The 24,248-nt window shown below is 37.9% G+C and overlaps 1 protein-coding gene across 1 annotated transcript; it reads right to left on the bottom strand.

The window, feature by feature from the left end:
* Positions 1-2,751: 2,751 nt before the first annotated feature.
* LOC144435112 (sacsin-like) lies at positions 2,752-18,153 on the bottom strand. The gene is made up of 4 exons (XM_078123676.1): positions 18,034-18,153; positions 16,838-17,096; positions 2,882-15,337; positions 2,752-2,762 (listed from the first exon to the last, which is right to left on the bottom strand). Exons 1-4 carry the CDS (start codon positions 18,151-18,153, stop codon positions 2,752-2,754), a joined length of 12,846 nt encoding a protein of 4,281 aa, XP_077979802.1.
* Between the last annotated feature and the right edge of the window lie 6,095 nt (positions 18,154-24,248).

Consider the following 24,248-nt stretch of genomic DNA (forward strand, 5'->3'; position numbering starts at 1 on the left):
ATGACAACAGTTTTAGATTTCGATACATTTATTCTGAATACATTCAGTAACATCTCCTTTAATAATTAGATACATACAGAGCAACTGTTGTCACACAAACAAAAACTCAAATGCTACAACAATTTTCAGCAGTAATAATTGTATGTGGAAGCAATCCTTCACCCTATGAATCGAGTATATAATATATATATTGCGCTCTGCCACTGCGGTATAGAGCACTGTCTTAGCAGATTGATATTCACCGAGTTTTATATATATATATATATATATATATATATATATATATATATATATATATATATATATATATATATATATATATAATGTCTTGAGCAATAATATTGCTAACAGTAACATCTAAGTAAAATCAAGTTAAATTGCTTCTATAACAGGGAGACATAAATGGTTAAACACCTGGTAATGTAATGTGCATACATCCTATTCTATTAATCAGTAAAATAACCGAATACACAATCTATCAATAATATGCCGGTCATCCATATCTATCTCATGAGAGATTATTATAATACTACCTTTCTAGTGTTCCTCTCTATACGTTAAAACATATTATTAAACCATATGAGTCTATATTTGAGTTATCATACAATCACATACAATGCTTGTCTTTACAAATTAGCACTACTCTTGTGATCATATCGTGTCTCGCCCCCCCCCCCACCTGAATTAATCGGCTCTTTTTCCTATCACGAAGATACTTGCCAAATACTGCGAAAACTCATACACTGTTGCGAAGGTAATATGTATATGATTATTGTCATATGTGAAATCCTGACATTAACATTAATAAATGGAATTATGTGCATGGAACCTATGGCTGCACTAACGACATCTTTGCAAGTTAATTATATAAGTATATCACATTAGTTTTCTGGTCATTATGATTTACAAGTAGTATAGTTTTGAAATTACACAGATTATTGCTGTAACATAAGATAGTTTTTAACTTAAAGTATCATCATCATCATCATCATCATCATCATCATCATCATCAACATCAACATCATCATCACCACCACCATCTTAATTCATATAGCAATGAATTATTACAAGATCCACAAGAACGTAAGCTATATTCGGATACAGATAACAAACTTTCACACGATTCTTTATGTTTAAGCGTCTACAACATGACTATTTCAGTTCTCCTTTTCAAAAGCATACACTACAAGCCTACACTGAAAGCGACACTAGTCGAAAATTCAAGCCACATTATTTCCCAAATGCTTCTAACTATTCAAAGTATCCAAACTTTTTGGCCCACCGTCATTATACTATAAACAGGCATTTAAATATCTAACAAAAACAACTTTATCATATTATTGAGGCATGCAATTGTTACCGATGACAGAATACAACTGTCTAATATTCGCAATCTTTTCAAAATCATCCAATCATTTGAGTATTGTATAATTTATGTTTATAAGAATCTAATGTTGGAATAAAGACGAATCGATTCACTTTAGAAGCAAGCGAGCGGAAGGCAACAGCTAGGTCTAGACTAAGTGCTTTCATCTGCTCCATGGCTACTTTTAAAATGACACAAATTAATCATGACCAGTTTATGTAGTTAACTGAGTTAATTCCCTGAAATGATCCGGAAGATAACATTGATGAAAAACAAACGTTAACAAGGAGGGTCGACCCTCCCTTTTGCTACACAATGTTGAAGAAAAGTCGACTCTAAAAAAACTACATATACATTGCATACAGTGTTCATCATGATAAATGCAACGAATTTAGCAATCTATCTATGCCGTTTTTCAACAGTCTAGTCCGGAGTTCAGGATATCATCTTCATTTGGCAGGCTTCCAATAACATGGTATAGGCTGCTCCACTGTCCCTAAATATAGGAAATATGTCGTCTAATAAAATAAAGTCAACAATTAGTATTGCAGAGCGCCAATGAAATATATAGTACTTTTCAACTGAAGCACGCTAAGAATGATATGGATAGCTTTTAAGTAAATTACGATTTGTACCACATTGCTGTCTTCATCGAAGTCTAATTTCCAAACTTCATGCAGTGTCATTTTGTTTACACTTACCTTACGTAAGAGACTGTTTGACAACACGTGACATTGAAAGTCAAAGTATGGGCTATTTAAGTTCGTTTCTCAGAAAATGTGATTTTAGACAGGCAAAAAAGTCATGCACATCACATTCTATTTCATGTATGTCCAATAACTGATATGCATTAACAGACAGACATGGTTGGTTTTCTTTTATTCGAAATGATCTCAAAATATTTCATCATCATATATATATATTTTTGAATAATTGTAGAACTTGTCGAATACCAGATATTCTAGGTTATGATATAATATGTCACGATAAGCATGGGGAATTCTGACAATGTCTTGTGTTACCTGTCGACATTTTCATATTTTTGTATAGATCTTTAGGGTCACACCAATTATCCATCCACCATCGTTATAACACATTTCATTGTCTACAGTATGAAGTACATTCTGAAGTGGACGTCGCAGGTACTAACAGAGAGTTCATAGTTGGTGATATTCAGAAAGTTTAAACATACTCACCTTTTCCGAATGATGGCAATACTTTATGAGTCATCAAAATGTTCGTCAACTAGTGGAGCCACACAACTTAGGATACTGCGTGCATATTTAATAGCAGTTTGAGCTGTATCTTCAGTATAGACATCATGTGGTATTCGTAATCCACCATGCATATCTGGATATCTGGTTCTTAAGTGGTCACATTTCAAGTCAAGGAGGGACTGTACAGTAGCAGTAAGATTTGATGATGACCTGCAATGGCTTGATAAGGTCGAAGCATGTGAAATGATGCAGTGACCCCTTGAGTTAGGTACATATCCTAGAACTGCATAAAGGCCACCTTTAAGAGATTTTTCTGTTGCTTGCTGACATTTAAAACCGACCCATTCATAAGAACACCCCTCTCTATGGACATCATTAGTAGCTGAACGTAGATCTGCACGTGCTTGGCGAAACCATCTCTGTCCTTCTCTTTTATTAGGTATTCTTGGAGATTGCGAGAAACTTTTATGTGATGATGATGATGATGATCCTCTTGCTGACCATCTCTGTTTGTACGTGTTTGCCTCATCATCCCAACTACCGTAGTGCTTTGAATAACTAGTTTGCCGTCCATGTTCTGATGTTCTGAAGTGACGGGGACGGTACCGGCCAGATGAATCCCTCTTTAACCGTTTACTTCTGGGACGACCATCTTTCAATCTTTCAAGTTCGGCTTTCAGATGTTTAAACACCTCTGTGACAAACAGCTCATCACCAGGGTTTTTATCCGGATGCCATTTCAGATATAGTCTCTTTATCGCCCGCCTACGTTGTTCTTCTGAGAGAGAATTGTCAAACCAGATAGCTTCTAAAAGATTGGACACTTCATCTAATACCTCATCCAAGTCTCTTCCCTTGAAACTACTGGACAGTGCCCCTTCGTACGGTACAAGCGAATTGCACTTAAGAACACTCGTAATGTTATATATTTCCAGGGTTGAGATGACAATATTTTCATCTTTACCAATATCTATTTCATACATGCGTTGGTAGTTATGACCACTTTTATCAACCTGGGAATCATAAAGCTTAACCTCCTTGACAATCTTTGCATAGATATACACCAATTCTTCATGATCATCATCTAGAATATACCCAACATATTCATCCCTACAGAAGTAGTAATCTGGATCCTGGTCCAAAAAGAGAAGTCTGTCCTGGAGTATTCTTGTTCCAATGACTGGAACTTGATTAGATGCATACTGTGATGAATTCGAATCTAGACACCCCTCTTCCCGAAGGAAGGCATTCATCTCATCAACAGACTTGCACTGTAGGAGATGTGCAATTTCCAGCTTTATTTTATCTGCCATCCCTTGGAGAACTTCACAGACTGCTCTAGTCATTTCCATGTAAATCTTTCCACCTTCCATACACGAATTATGATGTATGTTAAGAATGTATTGGCTACCGTCCTCTATCAGGTAAAGTGGTAAGGTTCTCTCACTATTAGGAATGGCAGCTTGGTTGTGAACATTAACGAGATGAACTTGCACAGAAGATACACAACGAATACCAATCTTTTTCAGGTTCTTGACAAGCTTTTCTAACCCATCTGTCAGTACTTTATCATGTTTTACCAACAGTCTTCGAATTGCATTTGTGAAACCTTCAGATGAGAAGAGCCATATGAAATCTTCTTGAAAGGAACAGACAGGGTATTCTTCACAATATGATGCTTTTACCATCTTTTCACTGACCATACTACTCAAATACTTTGGCTTGAAATGTTCAGGTAGATGTTCCACTAGACGTTTCGGATATATTGACAAATCACATGTGTAGAGATCAATTAAAAAAGGATCCTTCAGATCTTCTAATCGTCGTGTCTCACAGTGGATGTCATTGAAAACCAACTGAGTTGACGGATGCAATTCTTTGTCACTGCTAAGAAGGTATAATGATGAAATAGATGGCACACAGCCGACTTTACCAGGAGGATAAGGTGTAGTTTCCAAACTACACTGGTTATCCAAACTAATGAATAAACCCTTCATCGCTTGTTTGGCTTTTAAGAGATCATTTTCACTCAAATGATTCGAGACATTCTGGACATGAATTTCTTCAAGTGCAATTGCAAACTGTGTTGACGATGGTCGCTCCTGGGCACCTAGTAGTTGAAATAAATCCTTATATGGGCCAATCTTCAATGGTATTAAGTACAAGTATGGTTCGAGTGGGTTACTTAACGAGTTATGCAAATATATTTGACAAGCTTTGACTATGGACTGTCCTTCCTCTACAACTACTACAGCTATGTGTTTAAGTTCTTCATGAACCTTTGTGCAGTTTGCACAAATAGTGCCAGGTCTCTGTCCACAATACATAGTAGTGTTTTGAGCATGCAGAGTGCATGACTCCATGATGTAGTCATAAATCTTTGCCATGACGTCACACAACAACTCTGCTGAATTCCCAACTTCAGTTGTATTTCTCTGAGTAACAACTTTCGATAAATTGGTACAGTGCTCCAAAACAGCATCAAGACAAGGTTTTGGCTGTATCTTTAGTCCAAGTGACAACTTCTTTTTTGTTGAAATTTCACATCTGGCTTCTGGATTTGCCCATTCTGGAAGCATAGGAGTAGTTGTCCATATCAACTTTGAATTGCTGCAAGGTACTGCTTGGCTATAGCTTGAAAACCCCTTGACTGTTTTGTATTGTGTGGGACAAATGTCCAGAAGATATTTTTCTGGGTTATATGTTGGTATAAATTCTACTTTCGAGATCTGGTTCAAGAATATGTCATCATGGAGGTGGGGCTGCTCCATCAAATAATCAATCAATATTTTTGCTTGTGAACCAGTCCAAACTTTGTCGCTGACTTTCCTGTCTTCTACTTCCTTGGCAAACCTTAGAAATTGTTTGTCATCAACCTTTTCTTTGAGACCACATATCGTTAAGAAAGGAAGCCATTCTTCTTTATCGTATGGACTCGCTGGAAACGAATCTATTGACAGAAACTCTGTAAATATTGGTTCCTTTGGATCATAAAAATGATTGGCACAAAATAGTTCTTCCTCACCAATTGTACCAGGAATGAACTTCAATTGTTGCAGTTTACTTCTCAGATTATCAATACCACTGTCTTGGGAGGGTAGAAGTTCGTCTCTTATGAATTGCAAGTGTTGAAGGCGACCTTCATTACTAAACTCTCCAAAACATGGGAAGATATACTTCACATACACATCGCAGGATGTAATGCTGTTGGCATCCAACATGCCATATAACTCTGATAAGCATGGTTGTTCCTTAAGGAAGGTACATTTGCTTTTCCCAATCCAAATATCTCTGTCTACATTTGGAATACCACTGCTAAGAACATGACACATTCCACCTTCTTTAATAGGAGTTAGCGTGTTGAATATTGTGGCATAAACTGGAAGGCTTTTCAATTTACGCAGGTTCTCTAGGCTCCCGTGTATCTCACTAATATCCTCCTGGAAATACTTCAGCAAAATATAGCATTCATCATCTGTTGGTGAATTTCCCCATTCTTGAGTGTCGACATGGTGGAAGAGAACTTGTAAAACATCCGTCCTAGAATTTGGATCAGCAACATGTCCTTGTAATAGTTGATGCGCGTCACTACATTTCAAATGTTTACTAGTAAGTGCTTTGTAATCAACTTCGGGACATTTAAGGTTCTGTAGGATTTGCAATGTACTTCTGACAGATCCAGTTACATTAGGACATTGACCTAGTACAGTTTTCCCCAGGGGGAATGGTACCAGATAATTCTTTGTAATAGGAATGACTGGCCATCCCATTAAAGCTTTGATAGATTCACCATGAACACATATTCTAGAATGCACGAAATTCCAAAGGGTTTTTAGCCATATCATTGATGGTTGGTGGTTTTTTCTTGGCTCCCATTTGACGTACTTTGTAGAGTTCTGCCATCCATGTGGTAATACCATGTTTGAGTTCAGATCATCAAGGGTAAAGTATTTCAAAGTACAGCTCGACGTAACTTTTTTCTGTAGAACTGAGATCAGATGACCATGGACAAACCTGTGCTTCAGTCGAGGAATGAGGGAAGCAAACATTGATACATAGACAGGGTTGGCATTATCATATATCTTCAAGGTATTGTCTTCTGTAATACAAAGTGGAATATCATGCAGGGTTTTCCAGTCAGATTCTAAGCAGTAGTTTAGCACTTTTAGTACACGGGAAGAACTATGAAAGGTACTGTGTTGAACTTTACATGGTACTTTGCCAATTATACAGCCATTAGAGTTATGTCTGCTCATGTAATGCATGACATCACCAGGAGTAGTACATTTAACTTGGCAAACTTCACTTTGGGTACTTGAGGAGTTAAATTGCCAGGAAACCATTAACGGTAGGGCAGTGATTGGAAATCCTATTTCTCGCAGAATAAACTGCAGTGATTCAACATCATCATCTTTGTTATCTGCTTCTCCTTGAAGTGTATCAAAGAAAACATCTTTAGCAAAAAACCACTGCAGTGTCTTCTTCTGTGATATTCGGCATGTTTTGACATCTCTAAGTTCACTTGTTGGTCTAATCACAGGTAACAGTTCCACATCTGCACTGTATATTAGTCTGTAGACATACTGAGCCAGACCTTTCCAATCTGTATGCACCTCCTCTAAGTTTGGGAACATAGACATATAAATATGCATCAGGTTAGCTGTTGCCCCACCACTTCTTTCTATTTTATGCTTCAAGGCTTCCAAATTCCTAATAACAGTTGGTGCTATGACATGTTCTTTAATACAGTCATTCCATTTTTCCCTACCGCCTTCTTGCCAAAGATGTCTTCGATCTGTTCCAAGGGCAAAATGACCATTCACACAAAATGGTAGACGTGTGTTTATAGGCAACGGAAGAAAGCAGAATGCTCTTGAGGTCATTTGTGAATTCAACTCTGCACCCAAAAAAGTATGAAGGAGCATGGCTACCCCTCCTTTTGGAAGGATAAACTTGACAAGGTCTTCAAAATGTGAGCTTGGAATTTCTTCCTTGGCCTTTGATGAGAATCCAAGTTTTTGTGTCACCAGCCATTGGCTTTCTTTCATATTTGAATCCTGAATATTTAAGCAAAAGGTCGCACTGGTTTCAGGTATGTTCCATATGCTGAGACAGTCATCTTTGATGAGAGTGGCATGGGAAATTACTTCTTGTGTAAACCGAGTTCGTTCTTGTCTTGAATAATCATCCATAGCTGCTGTTACAGAGAACACATTCTCCATCCTACCACATTTAGAAATTTCTGAAATGCTGATAACTTGAATGTGATTTAGGAATAGCAGAATATGCTGCATTTCTTCTTGAAATGACTTGAGGAGTTGTACCATGTTTTGTTCATCAAATACCCTGTCAGATATTTCTGATGTTTGACAACTTGTGCGAAGTGGCAATCGGAAGATGGTTGCTCCTTTCAATTGTTTGATGTTTCCAAGGTAGGGAAATACAATATCAGGGAAATCACGCTGAAGTTGTTTAACATTAATTCGTCTTCCTGGATGTTGTCGGTTAGCCCCTGGTACATACTTTGCATGTGGATCCAAAACAACAAGATCAGCATCACCAGTGATGAATGATGGACAGTCTGTCAAATGATAAACTGCATTGAATCCAATGCCATACTGCCCAGTTGCCTGAAAACTGTCTCGTTTACCACCAACTCCCAATCTCTTGATGCCCTCAATGTCCTTCTCTGAGAAAGGCTTGTTGTTGTACACACACAGAGCTGGTCCTTGGAGATCCTTCCAGGCATAGTTGAACACTCTTTTACTATCATGTGTTCGCTTATCATATATGAAGTGCATTTCCGTAGCTTGAGCATCATCAGCATTCTGAACTAACTCCTTTAGAATTTCAATGCCACTTGGAAAGTCTCGCAGTATGCCCTTCAGTCTGTCTGTCAGTCTTTCCGATTGTCCAAATTCTTCTCCTATGAAAAATTCCTCTTCAGAACTTGAGTAGCTATCAAGCTGCTTTGATCGCAGCAGTTTGATTCCCAAAGTAAGTGCTTGGTGTCGACTAATAGATGAATGAGTAAATTTCAGGTCTTGTACTCTCGTTTCTATCCATGGAGCATCATTGTATGCAAGTTGGTTTGGATATTGAAGGAGACATTCTGTATCTGGTATAAATATTTCATCATGGTCCCCTCTTGCAATTGTAAAGTTCAGTAGTAAATCACAAACCATTCTCAGTTCAGACTTTTTGAGTCGTGAACCATTTTTCTCAGAGGCGAGTTTGCGTATAGCTATGGCGAAATCTTGTTTTTCAAATTGGTCCTTGACTCCACATGCTTTCAGTAATGGAGTGAATGATTTCATGAGGTCTGGCATGCGATACAAATAGGGAGCATAATTCAGTTCCCATTGGAAGCAGAGTTGGTGCGGATACACAAATGCCCCATCTGCAAGGAGGAAGGGTTTTTGACATTCGGTGAGTTTTTCGAGTGCCTCTTTGCATTTAACATTTTCTTCTCTATGTATTCCATCACTGTATTTGCAGGATATGATTTTTTCTTGCATAAAATGGTATATACTGCAGCATACATCATTTGTTACACCAGACTTTCCTGATACATTATGGGAACCCACGATGTTAAACAGTTGTTCAATGACAATGTTGATGTCAGGAGCTTTATCTAGTCCAAGGAAATTCCCAACATCCAGTGGTAGTACTCCACAACCACCTTTTTCAGGTGGGTCTTCATTCAGGATTGGCTTTAATGTCCCAACAAGGTTTCGATGTTTACTTGTGTACAGTTCACATGGTGCTAGAATATGTTTGGATGCCTTAAACCAAGGAAATTTGTGTTGTTTATGTTTTTTCTCGACTGGAAGAAATTCTATTTTGCAAATAGAGCTTTCTCTGCATTCTTCATATGTTGTATGCAAGTCATTCAAATATTGAATCAAATACTTTGCCCTCTGTAATGCAGCTAATTTCGCACTTTCGTACAAAGGTTGTATAGATCTTGCCCTCTCAAGCACATCACTCCATTCCAGTCTTGTTCGTGCCATTCCAAGGCTAGAGCTACTTAACTTGGCCAATATATTAGTTTGTCTATACTTTACACCATATGGAAACCTTCCATCTTCATCATCAAAGAGATTCGCAAGTATTGTTGCTGTTGGATCCACGAGGTCTGAAGGTCTTGAAAGTTTCATACCATTTGGAGATGTTGGTATGCTAGGATATTCCTTAAATAACATTTGCATGTATTGCTGTGTTCGCAGACGTTTAGTGGTCAGTATATGGATAATAAACATATCTCGTATACCACATTCTAGCTCCATCAGGAAGGGGAATACATGTTCCCTATAAAACAGCTCTTCAGTAACAGTTACTTCAGTTATTACATCATGGAAGCCAAGATTTACAAGGGATTGGAGAATGTCATCAGGAAGATTAGTGGTCCTGTTGGAGGTTTTATGATCAACAAAGTAACTGTTGAGAATCGTTCGACCATAGTTAGCAAGTTGTTCATTTTCATCTTTCACGACTGGTGCTAATAATCTTGCTGAATTGAAACTCAGGAAGTGTTCACCAGCTATATATGGCTCTTGTACCAGTAGCTTTGGTATGCTTTTCTTCTTAGAATTTGCAATCACTCGCTGGTAGAACCCACTGGTTACATTTGCAAATGAACTTCCATCTGTTTTACTCGTCCTTGGCCAAAGTGAGTAAATGTCCATGTTATCCACAAGTACTTCACTGACCAGTAGTTGTTCAAGGAGACAGACATATGCTTTGCTAATGACGTCTTGCATGAGAACCTCATTCCATTCCACTTCTTCTGATTTATTTAGATCTGATGAAACATGCTTTTTAATATCACGTCGACTTGAGTCCACTGAAAATCCTCCATTTATGTGAACAGGCAAATTCGTAGTTACATGTAGTGGTAGATAACAAAACGCTTCTCCTTTAGTAGTCATTAATGAATAACTGCTGACGCAACATGATAATTTTACAGCAACACTTCCACATGGCACGAGACCATTTCTTTGTCCAGTATCTTTCAAAGCTAACTGCAAAGCTTCACCATTTGACACACATGAACTTATGGCCCATACCTGTTCATCATAGCTGTGTTGTTTCTTATGTCTGTATGTAACACTAGAGCTCTTTGCAATATACACTGACAATGGTGGCTGGACTCTCTTCTGGCTATGGACCTTTTCAAGGAATGTTGTTCCTGCCTTTAGGATTTGCCTCATACCAGCAAGTATTCCTTCACTTTCTGTATACAATATCTTAATGTGTGTTAAGTCAGTTTTGAAAAGAGGTTCTTCATAGTCATCAGTCTTCTGAAATACTGATACACTCTTTACATTCTGGGTGAATATAAGTAGAGAATGTGCATGTTCCTTCAATTTACTAATAAGCTCCTCCATTCTCTCCTTTGTATACACAGTGTCAGATATTTCGCTTCGTTTAGTATCGACCTCAGAACGAAGAGGGAATCTGAATAACGTGGCATTAAAATCAGACCCATTCATGACATCACAGCCAAAAATACCAGTGTATGTTTTGAACTGGTCGGAATACATCCGTAATACTTTAGGATTATTCCTAAGGTTGAGTTTGATACCGGGTTTCGCCTTGTCCTTGATGAGGTTTGGTATGTGTGTTGTATGTGGATCAAACATAACAAAGAAGTGTCTCGAAATGAAGCTTGGCACATCAGTTAAATGATACACAGAGTTAAACCCGAGACCAAATCGTCCAATCTTGTTTTTTTCTGCCAATTTTGTAGCCCCTGCAAGTCTGTTGATGTTTATCAGATCGTCATCAGTGAAAACCGCATTATTATAGGCCCAGAGGGCAGGACCTTGGCATGTTTGCATTTCCTTTGAGAACAGACGCCTTTGATAATCTCTGTTTGATCTCCAATCGATTAAAAATTTGACTTCTGTTGCCCCTGCATCATCTGCATTCTGAATCAATTCTTTGAAAATGCTCACACCTTCTGAATAATCACTCAGTATATTCCTCAATCGGGTTGTTAGTGGTTCATAAGGACCTGTTTGCTCAAACTCGAAACCAAGTGGATCAGGTTGGGCCAACCTTTGACTTAATGGTACAATGCCCAATAGCTTGGCAGTCCTTTTGGCTATTCGTTCATGTACAAGTCTTATACAGTTGTCTTCACCTTCGAGCATATCTGACAAGCCTTCTTCTTCTAAAAGTGCATCATTATCACAATAAGTGCATTCATCAGTATAAGACAATTCTAGACTGTCACTCTCCGTCTGAATTGGTACTAGTAATTTCCCTTTGATGTTATCTGTCACCTCTTCACCGTTTCTAGTCATCCATTCTAAGATGTTGATACATAGTTGAATATCTCGATGAAATTCATCACTAGTCTTAGTTGTACCCATGTTAGCTTTCATCATTTCCAAAATCGACACCATTTCACTATCACCAAATTCTTCTCTTACACCACAGGCTTGAAAGAACTCTGCAAAATGGTGAAGCCGTTGTGGAAGCTCAAATAGATGTGGCTTTACATCAAATGTAAAACGTGTTTTGATTGCTACATTCTTCGGTAGAATAAAGTTATTGCCATTCCATATCCAGGAAAATCCCAATCGTGATATTTGTGTAGTTATATGTATCCTTTCTTCGGGATTTGACATTTTGTATTGTTTGTCTAATTGACAATACAAGACATGGACATTTTCTTCTATTTTGGTTTGGTAATCATATACTGTTCTGCCATCATCATTAGCTGTGTTCCAAGAATTTACAATTTCACTTAGCTGATGAAGTAATATCTCCACAAATGGAGCTTGCGCGAAATTCAAATAACGGCTCAGATCACCTGAGAGTTTGCATTCAAAGATGGGTTTGACTGCTCCAACTAAGGATGCATACTCTAAAGGATAAATATCTGATGGTCGGTAGAGGTGGGCGTCATCTTGATACCAAGGTACGATTGTAGGATAGTTGTCAGGTTTATTGCATAATCTAGGAATCCACTCTATGTTATTCAAATGTTGTACCAAAGGCTTACCTTCAATATTATCTGATAACAAGGATATGTGAGCATTGATAAAGTCTAGCAAAGCCCTGGCTTTTCCAACATTTGCACGTCCACCAGTTGCTGTGATACTTAATACAGTTGCAGTTTTCAGGAGGTCGTAGGATTTTACATCAGCTTCTTTCCGGAGACCTAGCTTACGGAGCACCATCAATATATCAGAATCATCATATGGAGATATCGGGAAAACATTTTCACCATCAAACAAATCGTTGAGTACAGTATTATCAGGATCAAATACCATATTTGGGGCCACTCTTGTTGAATCTGATATCTTGATGAAAGGTAGGTCCTTTAGGCTGTTTGGGAGTCCCGAGTCCTCATCACACAAAGTATTATAGTGTTTGAGTAGCCACATCATAATGACATCAACTTCGTCAGATTTGTAAAACCCTGCCTTGATTTCTGGAAGAATGAATGAGGTGACTACTTCAGAAAGCCTTGCTGGCCTGGCACCAAGTAATGTTAAGAGACGCTGAGAGTCGGTGTCATCCCCATTTACAAATACTTGTTTCAATCGTACTCCACTCGGAAATTGGTTTGTCATCTGCAGTGGTGCCACAGGCTTTCTGCAATCATTCTTTCCAAGGCTAGTTGCAATGAATTCCTTCACATCTCCACTGCCAGGGACGATTTCAAAAATAGGTATCTGACAAAGAACATCTCTGTCTGTATGTGATATATTATTTAACTGGCTTACAGAATGTCTGAAGCTGGCCAACTGTTCTTTAGATGCCTTACCCAGTTCTACCAGTTTTGAATGATGAATCTTCATAAGCACACTCATTATACCCTCTGGTGTTTCTGCATGCACATATCTTTCCAGCTGAGGATGTGAGAGGAATGGCATATGCGAAGTGAGCAAAATGACCCCAAGTTTCTCTAGGCATTCTCGAAGCTCTTCTTTAAAATTAAAAGCATGAATAGCTGGAGTAGTTTCATCAAGTTTCAGCAGTTTCATTCCATCATGAGAATCACTGACTGGAATAATAGGTAGACCATGAAATGACTCAATATCTGTGGGAAAGTTGTCCTCTAACCATTTCCAAAATTCTGACAACCATTCCTCTGATGGGTGACCATTTACATCTGGTGTCCATTTTACAATACAGGTATTAGCTTCAAACCATTCTCCAGGCAGTACCTTTGGCAAAAAGTGAACGACATCTTCTAAGGACATCTCTTTTAGTTGTGTCATTGTACTGGCTGCGACAAACCTTAGCTTTGCATTCAATGAATTAGGCAGGTTGGAGTCAACGAAATCAAATGCATCACTTGTTCCAGGAATTAAGATCTTGGGATTTTTTGATGTTGGGAAAAGCACGGGTGGAACACCATCTTTAACAGAAAATGTTGTGGTTGTACATTCTTGTATTGGAAGTAAGGGAACTCCTTGGAGATCACTAAAGTCTCTATCTTGAAGACAGTATTCAAGAAGGAGGTTCTTTTCCTCTTCGGTGTGATTCACAACATTGTTGACACGCAAACAATTCCTGAGAATTGCAGGTGTGACTTCCTTGCGATTCCTTGCATCTTTGGGGATACAATGCAACACATTATCAGGCACTGAAACAACAGGTTCCTCGCATGCAATGAGATACTCAGTGACAGTTCTACGTTGACTTATCAAGTAGCCCGAGTCCTTACTCATCATTTCCAGGAGGACCTTTTCTAGTGAAAGCCATCTACCTCCATATGCCTTGGTAAAGAGAACTTCCTCTTTGAAAACTTTCTCAATGAATGGCATTATAAAATCTTTCCAATGGGGTTCCAATCTTTCAGTAGTTGGCCATGCCTTGTAAACATCATTAGGCGGTACCGATTGTTGAACAGCATGTACAATTAACATAGAATATGCCTGTGGAAGTAGTTCTTCAACCAAGCATTGATTCCATTCAGCTGTATGGTCATGCTTTTGGTCTGCTGCTGGCCACTTTAAGCTTCTTCGGTTGTCACTTAAACCAAAATATCCATGGACATGAATTGGTAAACCAGTGGTGCTTTCTTTGCTTGGAGGCAAAGGGAGGAAACAAAAGATCCTCCCATTGATATTTTGTAACACCTTTTCTTCACGTGGCATTGCTAAACCAATCCATGGAAGCAACTTGAGTTCTTCTGCTAACTCTTTTAACCTACCAGAGACAACAAAGACATTGTTCAGGACAAGCCAATTCCTTTTCATGGGTTTAATCATCTGTCCTTCAAGCACTGAAGTTAATATGCTTCGGTTGCTGAAATATGGTGAGGGATTACGTTTGGATTTCAAATCTTCTAAAAATTTCATCTTACTATCCATGTCTTCCTCAGTTTTTGTGACTTCAAATATCAGTTTCTCTTCTCCTGATCTTGTCCGTTCATAGAGGCTAACTCTTCTAACATGGTTTAAAAACAATAGAACTACATCCCCATCTTCTTGAAATGACTGGTAGAGCTCTTGTACCCTTTCTGGAGTAAAAACGGTTGATGACAGTTCAGGAGAAGGTGTTTGGCGAAGGGGGAATCGAAACAAAGTTCCTTTGAAGTTTTTGTTGGCAAAGTGCTCTTCCCCAATTCCAAGAACGTTGGTGAATGGTGAGAATTGGTCTTTGTAACGTGTCATTATTTCATGATCAAGTCGAATAGCCTTCCCAGTTCTTGTGTTCGAATCTCTAAAATGTCTTTCGAAGGGATCTAGGAATGCTATTTTGTCAGCGCTCATTATTGTTGGTAAATCTAGAAAGAATTCACCAAAAACAACGAATTAGCACGAGAGCTTTCAGTATTCGCTTACATGTAAAATGCTTTAATCGTATGCGCTTATCGCCGCTGCAATGGGTTGTTTGCTCCCAAGGGAATTGGGGAAGTATAAAGGGTCTTTGTGCTGCCATTGATCCATGTCAGGTGTAATAATTGTGAGCGCCGTGAGCTCTCAGGAGGAAAGTCGCATTAAAAAGTCAAATTATTACTACCATTACATTGATGTATAAACACACTTAATATTTTGATGTGAATTTATATTAGGAATTTGCTTCTCTCTTTCTACCACTTAATTTGAGAAAAGACTTCACCGTTGATTTGTGTACACATTCGTCAACACAGATTTAACTATGTTCAGTATTTATACTGTTTCAGTTTGAGTTTGATTTGGGGATTTTGTAAAATCAAGATCTCATAACTATCATTAGGGAACCTTCTGTAATTACAATGGGGAGGGCTGAGGGAATAGTTTTTTTTTTTTAACAAATCGGTCATCAGAGGAATGCTATATTTAAGAAAATGGACATTAGGGTAGGATCACATACTTTGACTCATCTTTCATTAACTTTGCATTTTGGCATGGTCCGACGACTGCCACCAGTTCGAAATCCTACTGCTGCCACATCCCACCATTGTTAAGTAATATCATAACAGCCATATCAGTGAAACGTAGCAAACTAACTGTTAGATGTGGTGTGAGAAGAGGAGTGGGTCTCACAGTAGAGAAGGGAGAACAGAATGGCAAGATGTTGGGAATAATGTACGTGGAGTGGGAATATTGACCTTGGTCCTGACGTTGTTAGTTGTGTGCACATCTAGTCTTTATGAGTTCTGACCTTCAGCTCACAGGTAATTAGATTCAAACACAGGCATTGATTTGATACAAACACAAACTCGGAGGGGTGGTAATAGTGGTAAATAACAAATGCCTTTAAAAACTATCAATGTAGCGATATCTTACTACAGAGAAATTCCCTGTCTCTGGTGGGTTTCAAAGCAAGGTCCTTCTGACTACTAATCGTGGGATCTAAACAACTACACCACGGGAGGTGGTGTTAAAAACTATTTTGTATTGAAATATCTGAACAAGGGAGGGTCATATTTCAGAGAATAGGAGGGTTGATTTTTAGTACAATGGACTAGGGAGAGAGTCACATGTCATGCCACAGATCGGACTTGATTTCCCCTGGCCCTCCCTCTTGTAATCGAAGGCTCCCTTAAGTCTTATGCTTCAAGTAGTATTTTCTCAGACAAAGACACCTACTGAGGCAATTACTTAAAAACTCACTCACTCACTCACTCACTCACTCACTCACTCACTCACTCATATTTACAATCAATTAGTGAAACCTGCCGCGAGTAGGTAGCTTTAGCACAGCTTGGGGCAGGCTAAGAGATACAGTTGGTCTAACCTTGTTGTATATCACTACGACAGGTTGTACAAAATCTACTCATGAGTCAAGGACACGTAATTACCTGTAATGTGATAGACAGAGACAAATCCAAGGCCAAAACGACCAACCCGCATAGGATCATCCTTCTTAACACTCTGTTGTACAGCCTGGATACCCTTCCAGTCTTCTGGCGTGAAGACACCATCGTTGTAGCAATATAAAGCTGCACCTTGGTAATCTGCTAAACTCGGTGTAAGTAATGTGTCTGTACCATGTTGTGAAGTATCCAACAACAATTTCACCTCTGTAGCTCTAGCATCATCAGCATTTTGAATCAACTCCTATAATAACCGATTTAAGAAAAGAATTAATCTTCCATTTTGACGAAAACACAACAATTCGAAGTATATAATTCATAGAATTTTGAGTAATTTTTACCATTGTAATTGTTGACCTGTCTTTTTCTCGTTTATTTTTATTTTAATAAAAAAACCGTCATACACAAATGTCTCAATTTTTGTAAAATGAGATATCTTACTCTCCTTGGCAATGATCAAATTATTAAAACGTTAGGTATCTCTCGTTTCCATTGTGTGCTAAATCTCACTGAGCCCCATATTGACCACCTCAAAAAATTAATAGATTGCTTTTTTTCCTTTCTGTGGAAAGGTTCCGACAAGGTTACTCTGAAAACTGTTATTGGCAGTATAAGAGATGGTGGTTGGGTATGCCAGATATACATGCTATATACAAAACTCAGAGAATAAATTGGCTCCGTCGCTTATTAGACGAGGCCCTGATATCAACATAGGGCTATACAGAGATGACGGATTAGCCGTTTCGAACACATCACCAAGAGACACAGAAAACATCAAGAAAAACATATGCCGCATTTTCCACCTCAACGGACTACGCATAACAATAGAAGCCAACAAACAGATAATCAACTTTTTAGATGTCACCCTCAACTTGAGCAACGATACGTACCGGCCCTACACAAAGCCCGACACCATCCTGCAGTATGTACACCGAGATAGCAACCACCCACAAACCACGACTAAGAGCATACCCACTGGTATTAACAAACGCCTGTCATTACACTCTTCGAACAAAGCATCTTTCGACCAAGCCGCACCTCCATACCAAAAAGCACTCAACGAGAGCGGATACAAATACACACTACACTACGAGCCGACCACGACCTCTAGACGAAGAAACAGACAACGGAAAGACATATTATGGTACAACCCCCCATTCAGCAAAAATGTTAGCACCAACATCGGACACAGATTCCTTAGTCTTGTAGACAAACACTTCCACAAAGATCATAAACTCAGAAAAATCTTCAACCGCAACACCGTTAAAATCAGTTACAGCTGCATGAATAACATCAAGCATGTCATCAATAACCACAACAAACGCATCCTTATTTCACACGAACGCACCAACACCACCGTAAACAGCACCAATGCCAGTAAAACATGCAACTGTCGGCAAAAGAAAACATGCCCGCTCAACGAAAACTACCTACAGAAATCCGTAATCTACCAAGCAGCCGTCACACGCAAGGACAACGACATTACAGAAACATACATCGGGCTCACAGAAAACGAGTTTAAGACAAGGTACAGAAACCACACAGCATCATTCCGACACACTAAACATAGGAACTCTACGGAACTCAGCAAACATATCTGGACCCTCAAGGATAAAAACATCGACCACTCCATTTCCTGGCGACCACTTTCATCCCACCCAACCTACAATAGCGCAAGCAAGAAGTGCAATTTATGCCTCAAAGAAAAGTTCTTTATTATCTGCCGACCCGAACTATCCACATTAAATAAACGAAATGAACTTGTATCCTCTTGTCGCCATCGAAATAAAACATTGTTGTGTAACACCTGACCCATCGCACACATAATTGACACCTTTTGTACAAACAATAGCACCACTCAACACCCTAGGTAAAACCCGCCTTACACCACACGATTTATTTGATTTGATTTGATTTATTACTCTAGGTCAATGCATCCATAAATGGATTTTCATGCATTGAATATAAAAATACAAAACATACGTTAAAATACAAAGACACATAATTTAAAAATATGGGAGAGTAACAAAATTTACAGGGCAGAGTACAAAGATAAAATAAAAGTTATAAAAAGTAAAACACGAGAGATGCTAGAATTATGAAGTTAAAACGGTTTAAGACATTAAAAACTAAGTGTTTACTAAGTAGTCGTATTTGCGGAAATACATGAGCGGTATTTGAATGAACGACTGTGTGCCTTTGGAATGTGGTATTTGGTCCGAGTATTGTATTGGTGTATTGTTGAGTTTTTGGTGACAAGATCAGATAAATAGAGTGGTACTTTTTTGCTTATACATTTACTGACAATATTTTTGAAGTGTTGATCGTGTCTTTCCTGAATAGTTGGCCAATTTAGAGAATTTCTGGCAAGTGTTACATGGTCTGATTTTTTAAGGCCACATTGAATTCGTACAGCAAAATTTATGATACCTTGAAGACTACTTTTCAAAGTGAGATTACAATTAGAAAAGACTGTGTCACAGTAGTCTAAAAGGGAGAAGACAGTAGCAGCTATTACATTCTTTCTGACTTTTTCCGGTATACAACGCCTAACACGTGCCAGTCTTGTTAGACGGAAACCACATGCCCTACGGAGATAAGACACATGGTTTGACCAACTGAGTTCAGGGTCCAGTTTCAAGCCTAAGCAGGTAGCAGACTTAGTAGCTTTGATAGTAATATCTTGAAAGGACAGAGAATTAATGTGATTTGGTATTTTCTTTATACGAGGTATATTCAGTTCATCAACATCTCCTGACGAGTGATTTACTCACGAAACAGGCTTGTAGAGACGAAAAACCCGACTTGATTTTCTTCTACCCTCATCATATATATATATATATATATATATATATATATATATATATATATATATATATATATATATAATATATATATATATTTATATATATATATATATATATACAGAAAGACAGACAGACAGACAGACAGACAGACAGACAGACATACATACGCCGGGCGATGCCTATAGCACTACTGAACCTCAGTTCAGTTGTGCTAAAAAACTAACCGTCGTTGTGTAAATCGCCGATGATATGTTATTTAGGAGCTATGTGGACGTGATATACAATAACACAGTAGAAATTCGTGAAGTCAAGCAATGAACGTTGGCATGATAAACACATTTCTTTGAAAGTCGGCGATAGTTTGTTCTTTTTTTTAAAACAAATACAATGTAGTATTACTTACTTTTATTATCTGCCCTCCCTCTGGATACTTGTCAAGGATGTCCTTTAGCAATTTAATCAGTGGGGGCGCCCTTTGACCAAAATCTTCGTCTGTGGAGGTGAAACATATCACCTTTGATATTGATTGTACCGATTACGATATCATTGAGCAATTCCCTAGTTATTTAAGTTTTGATTAACATATCTGGGATAGAATCAAAGTGTCTAGAAACCATTACGAGGGTACACATCCTTTACTGTAGTAAGTTAACTCTGCAAGCACCAAACCCACACACGCACGTGTACATACAGAGGCACACACAGACATACAGACATACACATACACACACACATAGAGAAACACAGATACACAAACAGGCAAACAAACAAACAAACAAACAAACAAACAAACAAACAAACAAACACAATTTCTATTAGTCATAATGTCTACAACACTATAATGTATAAGGTTATACTGGCACATTTAGTAAGTATTGGTTTGATCATTGGGTAGGTGAAACTTGACAAACAATGTTTTCAGGAGTAATGATATAATCATACAAATAATCCATAGTTACATGTTATATTGTACTAAAACAAACAGCACTCAGTCCTAACCTCACGGCCGGGCAAAGTCCCATTGACCCATACATTCTTGTCATAGTATCCTTAAATAATTAATTTATGTTTCCCGGGCAACACAATTATTATAGTTAAATACACATTGTATAGTGGATCGCATATCACGTCAATATTTTCTTGTATTTTAGAATCAGATATGTATTGGATGGTCTGTGCTTGGTGATTTGAAACTATCGTTACTGTTTTCTCTCATCGTTTTCCTGCCATTCCATGTGTCTCAACTATATTGCATTATGAGTAATTGTCGTCATGGTAATAAGAAGCGTTGCAGTACTTAAGGTCGCTGTATACCTATACAAGACTGTCTTTTGTATAATTTATATATTATGATTTACTGTATTTTCTTGACTTTGTGTACATCTTTACAACTAAGTGACACAGAATACAGGTACTAGGATTACGAGTTTGAAACCCAAATGCTGCATAGATACTTAAAAATCTCATCTATGGCGCATCTCTAGTAGACCAATTCTTACCTTGTACATCCATTCTCAACGCACGTCGTTAAGTCAGCTAATTGACAAACCGCGCGGCGGAACATCTGAACCTCGTGAGTCAAACAGACATACTAGGTAACAATTACAGTAGTGCCGTGACCATAATTCTACTGCTGAGATACCTGGTTGTTGTATGCAGTCGTCGTCGCAGTCGTACACGATATGAACGTGGCCAATCATTCAACAATTATCAATAGCTGTGCCAGGTACGACGTTAATATGACAAGCATTTGATCACGTGATTTCTACGAATTTGTATATAGAATTCACAGAATCGCAAGTAATATAACATACTTTTGATACAAATAATGCGATTTATAATTTTACCATTACAATAATGAGTTGTAGTGTACTTGATGTGTGAAATGCTAACCCTAAGGATAGTTATAATAGAGTTATTTGCATTATTTTCGATTTGTCCGGGGGTGTCTCTCTAGTAAAAGGCGCCAGTAATCATCTTTCATTTTATTTCAGAATTAAATAAAATATAATTCTGATTCCATATCAGGTGATTTGAAATAATGTTTACTTTTATACCGTCTCGTACCATTTTTCTGTCATTTGTATCATTTCATCTCTCGCAATTTTATCAAATCAGGGTATTGGTCTTTACCTCATCGCAATATGTACTACAGTGACTAAGGTCATTGTACCCTTATATTGACTCATATACCTACTAAACATGACTGACTTTATTTTCATCTTACAATTATACATAGTGTCAAATCAATGTCAGACCATATCAGGTGATTTCAAGCCCACATTTACTTTGTTACAGATCACTGATCCATAAATTAAAGACCAGCTGAAAGAGGAATACCTCTGTCGGTTGGCTCAGTTCGAAGCCATGATTCACACTTCATCATGTGATTAATTGGTACTATTTGCATTATACTAGTCTAAGAGCAATGCAAAATATTTTTTTATTTCATTTACTTATATTGAATTGATATTGTTATCAACGATTAGCATAGCCATGTGTAATTTATGTTCATGAGAGTCATGAGAGAAAATCTAAAACAGAGAAGCCGGAGAATGAATTCCGCGCAGGATCTATGGTTTCTAGCCACACAACTGACGGTCGTAAAATTCAAACCTCGTGAGTGATGTAGAAATTACAGTAGTTCTGTGACCAGTAGCTGTAATTCTGCTGCCTAGATATCTGACTGTCATATGCGGTCGTCACCGCACTCGTACACTATTATGACCGTGACCAATCGTTCAACAGTTGTGGGTACCTACTCGGACAGCGCACTGTGCCAAGTACAACATTACAATGATAAGCATTTGATCACGTGATTTCTACGAATTTGTGTATAGAATTCACAGAATCGCGAGTAATGTAAAAACTTGAAATTTTAGAATAAAATATATGAGTTCTACGGTACTTGAAGGGTTAAATGCTAGCCCTAAAGATTTAATAGCTATATTCACACGGCTTTTTATTTGGAATACAGATTTTAATAACGCATTGGGGGTTCTCTATAATAACAGGAGCCATCTGTTTTAATGTTATTGAATTATGGGCATTGAACAGTCGTCATAGTTACGTATAGGAATGTATCGCATTGCCAAAGTTCACCCTGTCCCAAAACAAGGCTGACTTTCATTTCCTTTCCTTTCAGAGTTATTATACGACAGTTTATCAAATTGTGGGATGGACACTTTGCAGAGACACACATATTTTGGTATGAGCAAAACGTAACAGAAGTAACTAGACATGATTCATCTTTATGAAAGCTGACCTATCACTCATTGTACCGAATTCTCTGATATCATTTTCTTGTTATTATATCTATTGCATTTTTATCAAATCCTGGTAATGCTCTCATCTTCATTGTACTTCAATATGTCCTTCAGCTAGTGACTAAGGTCTCCGTATTGTATGCTTATTACTTATTACTCGAGATTGTCTTTCTTTTCTTTCAGAATAACAATTTGTTTTATTAATACTAATATTACTTCATGTAATTCCAATCTCTGGCCCCATGCCCACAAATCGAGAAATAATTACCACAAATTGGCAACAGTTTTGGAACATGCGTAGAGTGCACATGACGGCCACGTTGGTTTATTCTGTAAGTATAAACAGTGTTATATTTATTCACCATATCCATAATTGAATATGAATTCTTCTCAAAGGTGTCTATGATACACATTCCGTTTGCCTAGATGGCACACTTTAACTCGTGATCAAACAAAGTCACACTGCGACTATAGGCTGGGTACATAAAGATAAAGATGTCTCTGTAGTGATATCATCCTTTACGTTCTTAGAAAATGCTGTTTTACGAATGAAAGAGGAACATAGTTTGTCGCGCCAGAATCACCTCATAATCAGATACATTATTTTCATTTTCAGCAATGCTATCATGCACCTACTAATTTACTTGAATAATGTCTTTGATTCTCGAATAATTCTCACGAAGGCTATTTATGAATTAGCTAGAAAGATCGTTCATCATTAGGAGACTATCCACTGATTGACAAGTTATAGAACAAAGGCAATCTGCCATAGCCCACGTCGCTGATCTGTGTTCCGAATTACTTTTCACTGTCCGTCAATTTCATCGCCAACGTTAACGTTAACATCAATTAAATTTAGCCTTGCCCGCGCAATGACCGATTTTGGAATATCAGTTTGTACAGATTTACATGAAATAAACGTATGTATAAATTATGTGGATATGTTGATCTGAGTAAGAGTGTACATTTACATAATGACGTCAGTTGAATAATCTAACTGCCTTACAGCGTTATCTCTAGTACTGTTATTTCCATGGCGACCGATCAGTTTGACTGGAATTACGATGATACTATTAACATAATGTTAACTTTCACTTCTTACATTACCAATTACCACTCTACATTTTAGTATTAACATCTAGCATTTATATAAAGATTACTAGAATGGATGACATCACTGATTTCTGTCTCTGCAAGTTTAATTTTAATCACATTCGGTCCAGAAGATGCTACTGTATGTCTCTGATTGAGATGGGGAAGACCATCATAGCTTGTGTTGTGAGTTATCATAGTATCAATTCGTAGCAACTGGTAGACGACATA

Source organism: Glandiceps talaboti, chromosome 1 (genome assembly GCF_964340395.1).
Source record: "Glandiceps talaboti chromosome 1, keGlaTala1.1, whole genome shotgun sequence".
Taxonomy (NCBI): Eukaryota; Metazoa; Hemichordata; class Enteropneusta; family Spengelidae; genus Glandiceps; species Glandiceps talaboti.

Excerpts from the sequence above, each read along its gene's own strand:
- LOC144435112 (XM_078123676.1), bottom strand. The coding sequence starts at position 18,153 with ATGCTTGATGTTATTCATGCAGCTGTAACTGATTTTAACGGTGTTGCG. Across the intron at positions 17,097-18,033 it reads CTAAGGAATCTGTGTCCGAT|GAGTTGATTCAAAATGCTGA; the intron begins GTTGGTGCTAAC and ends CGGTTATTATAG. Across the intron at positions 15,338-16,837 it reads CTCTGTCTATCACATTACAG|ATTTACCAACAATAATGAGC; the intron begins GTAATTACGTGT and ends AATTCTTTCTAG.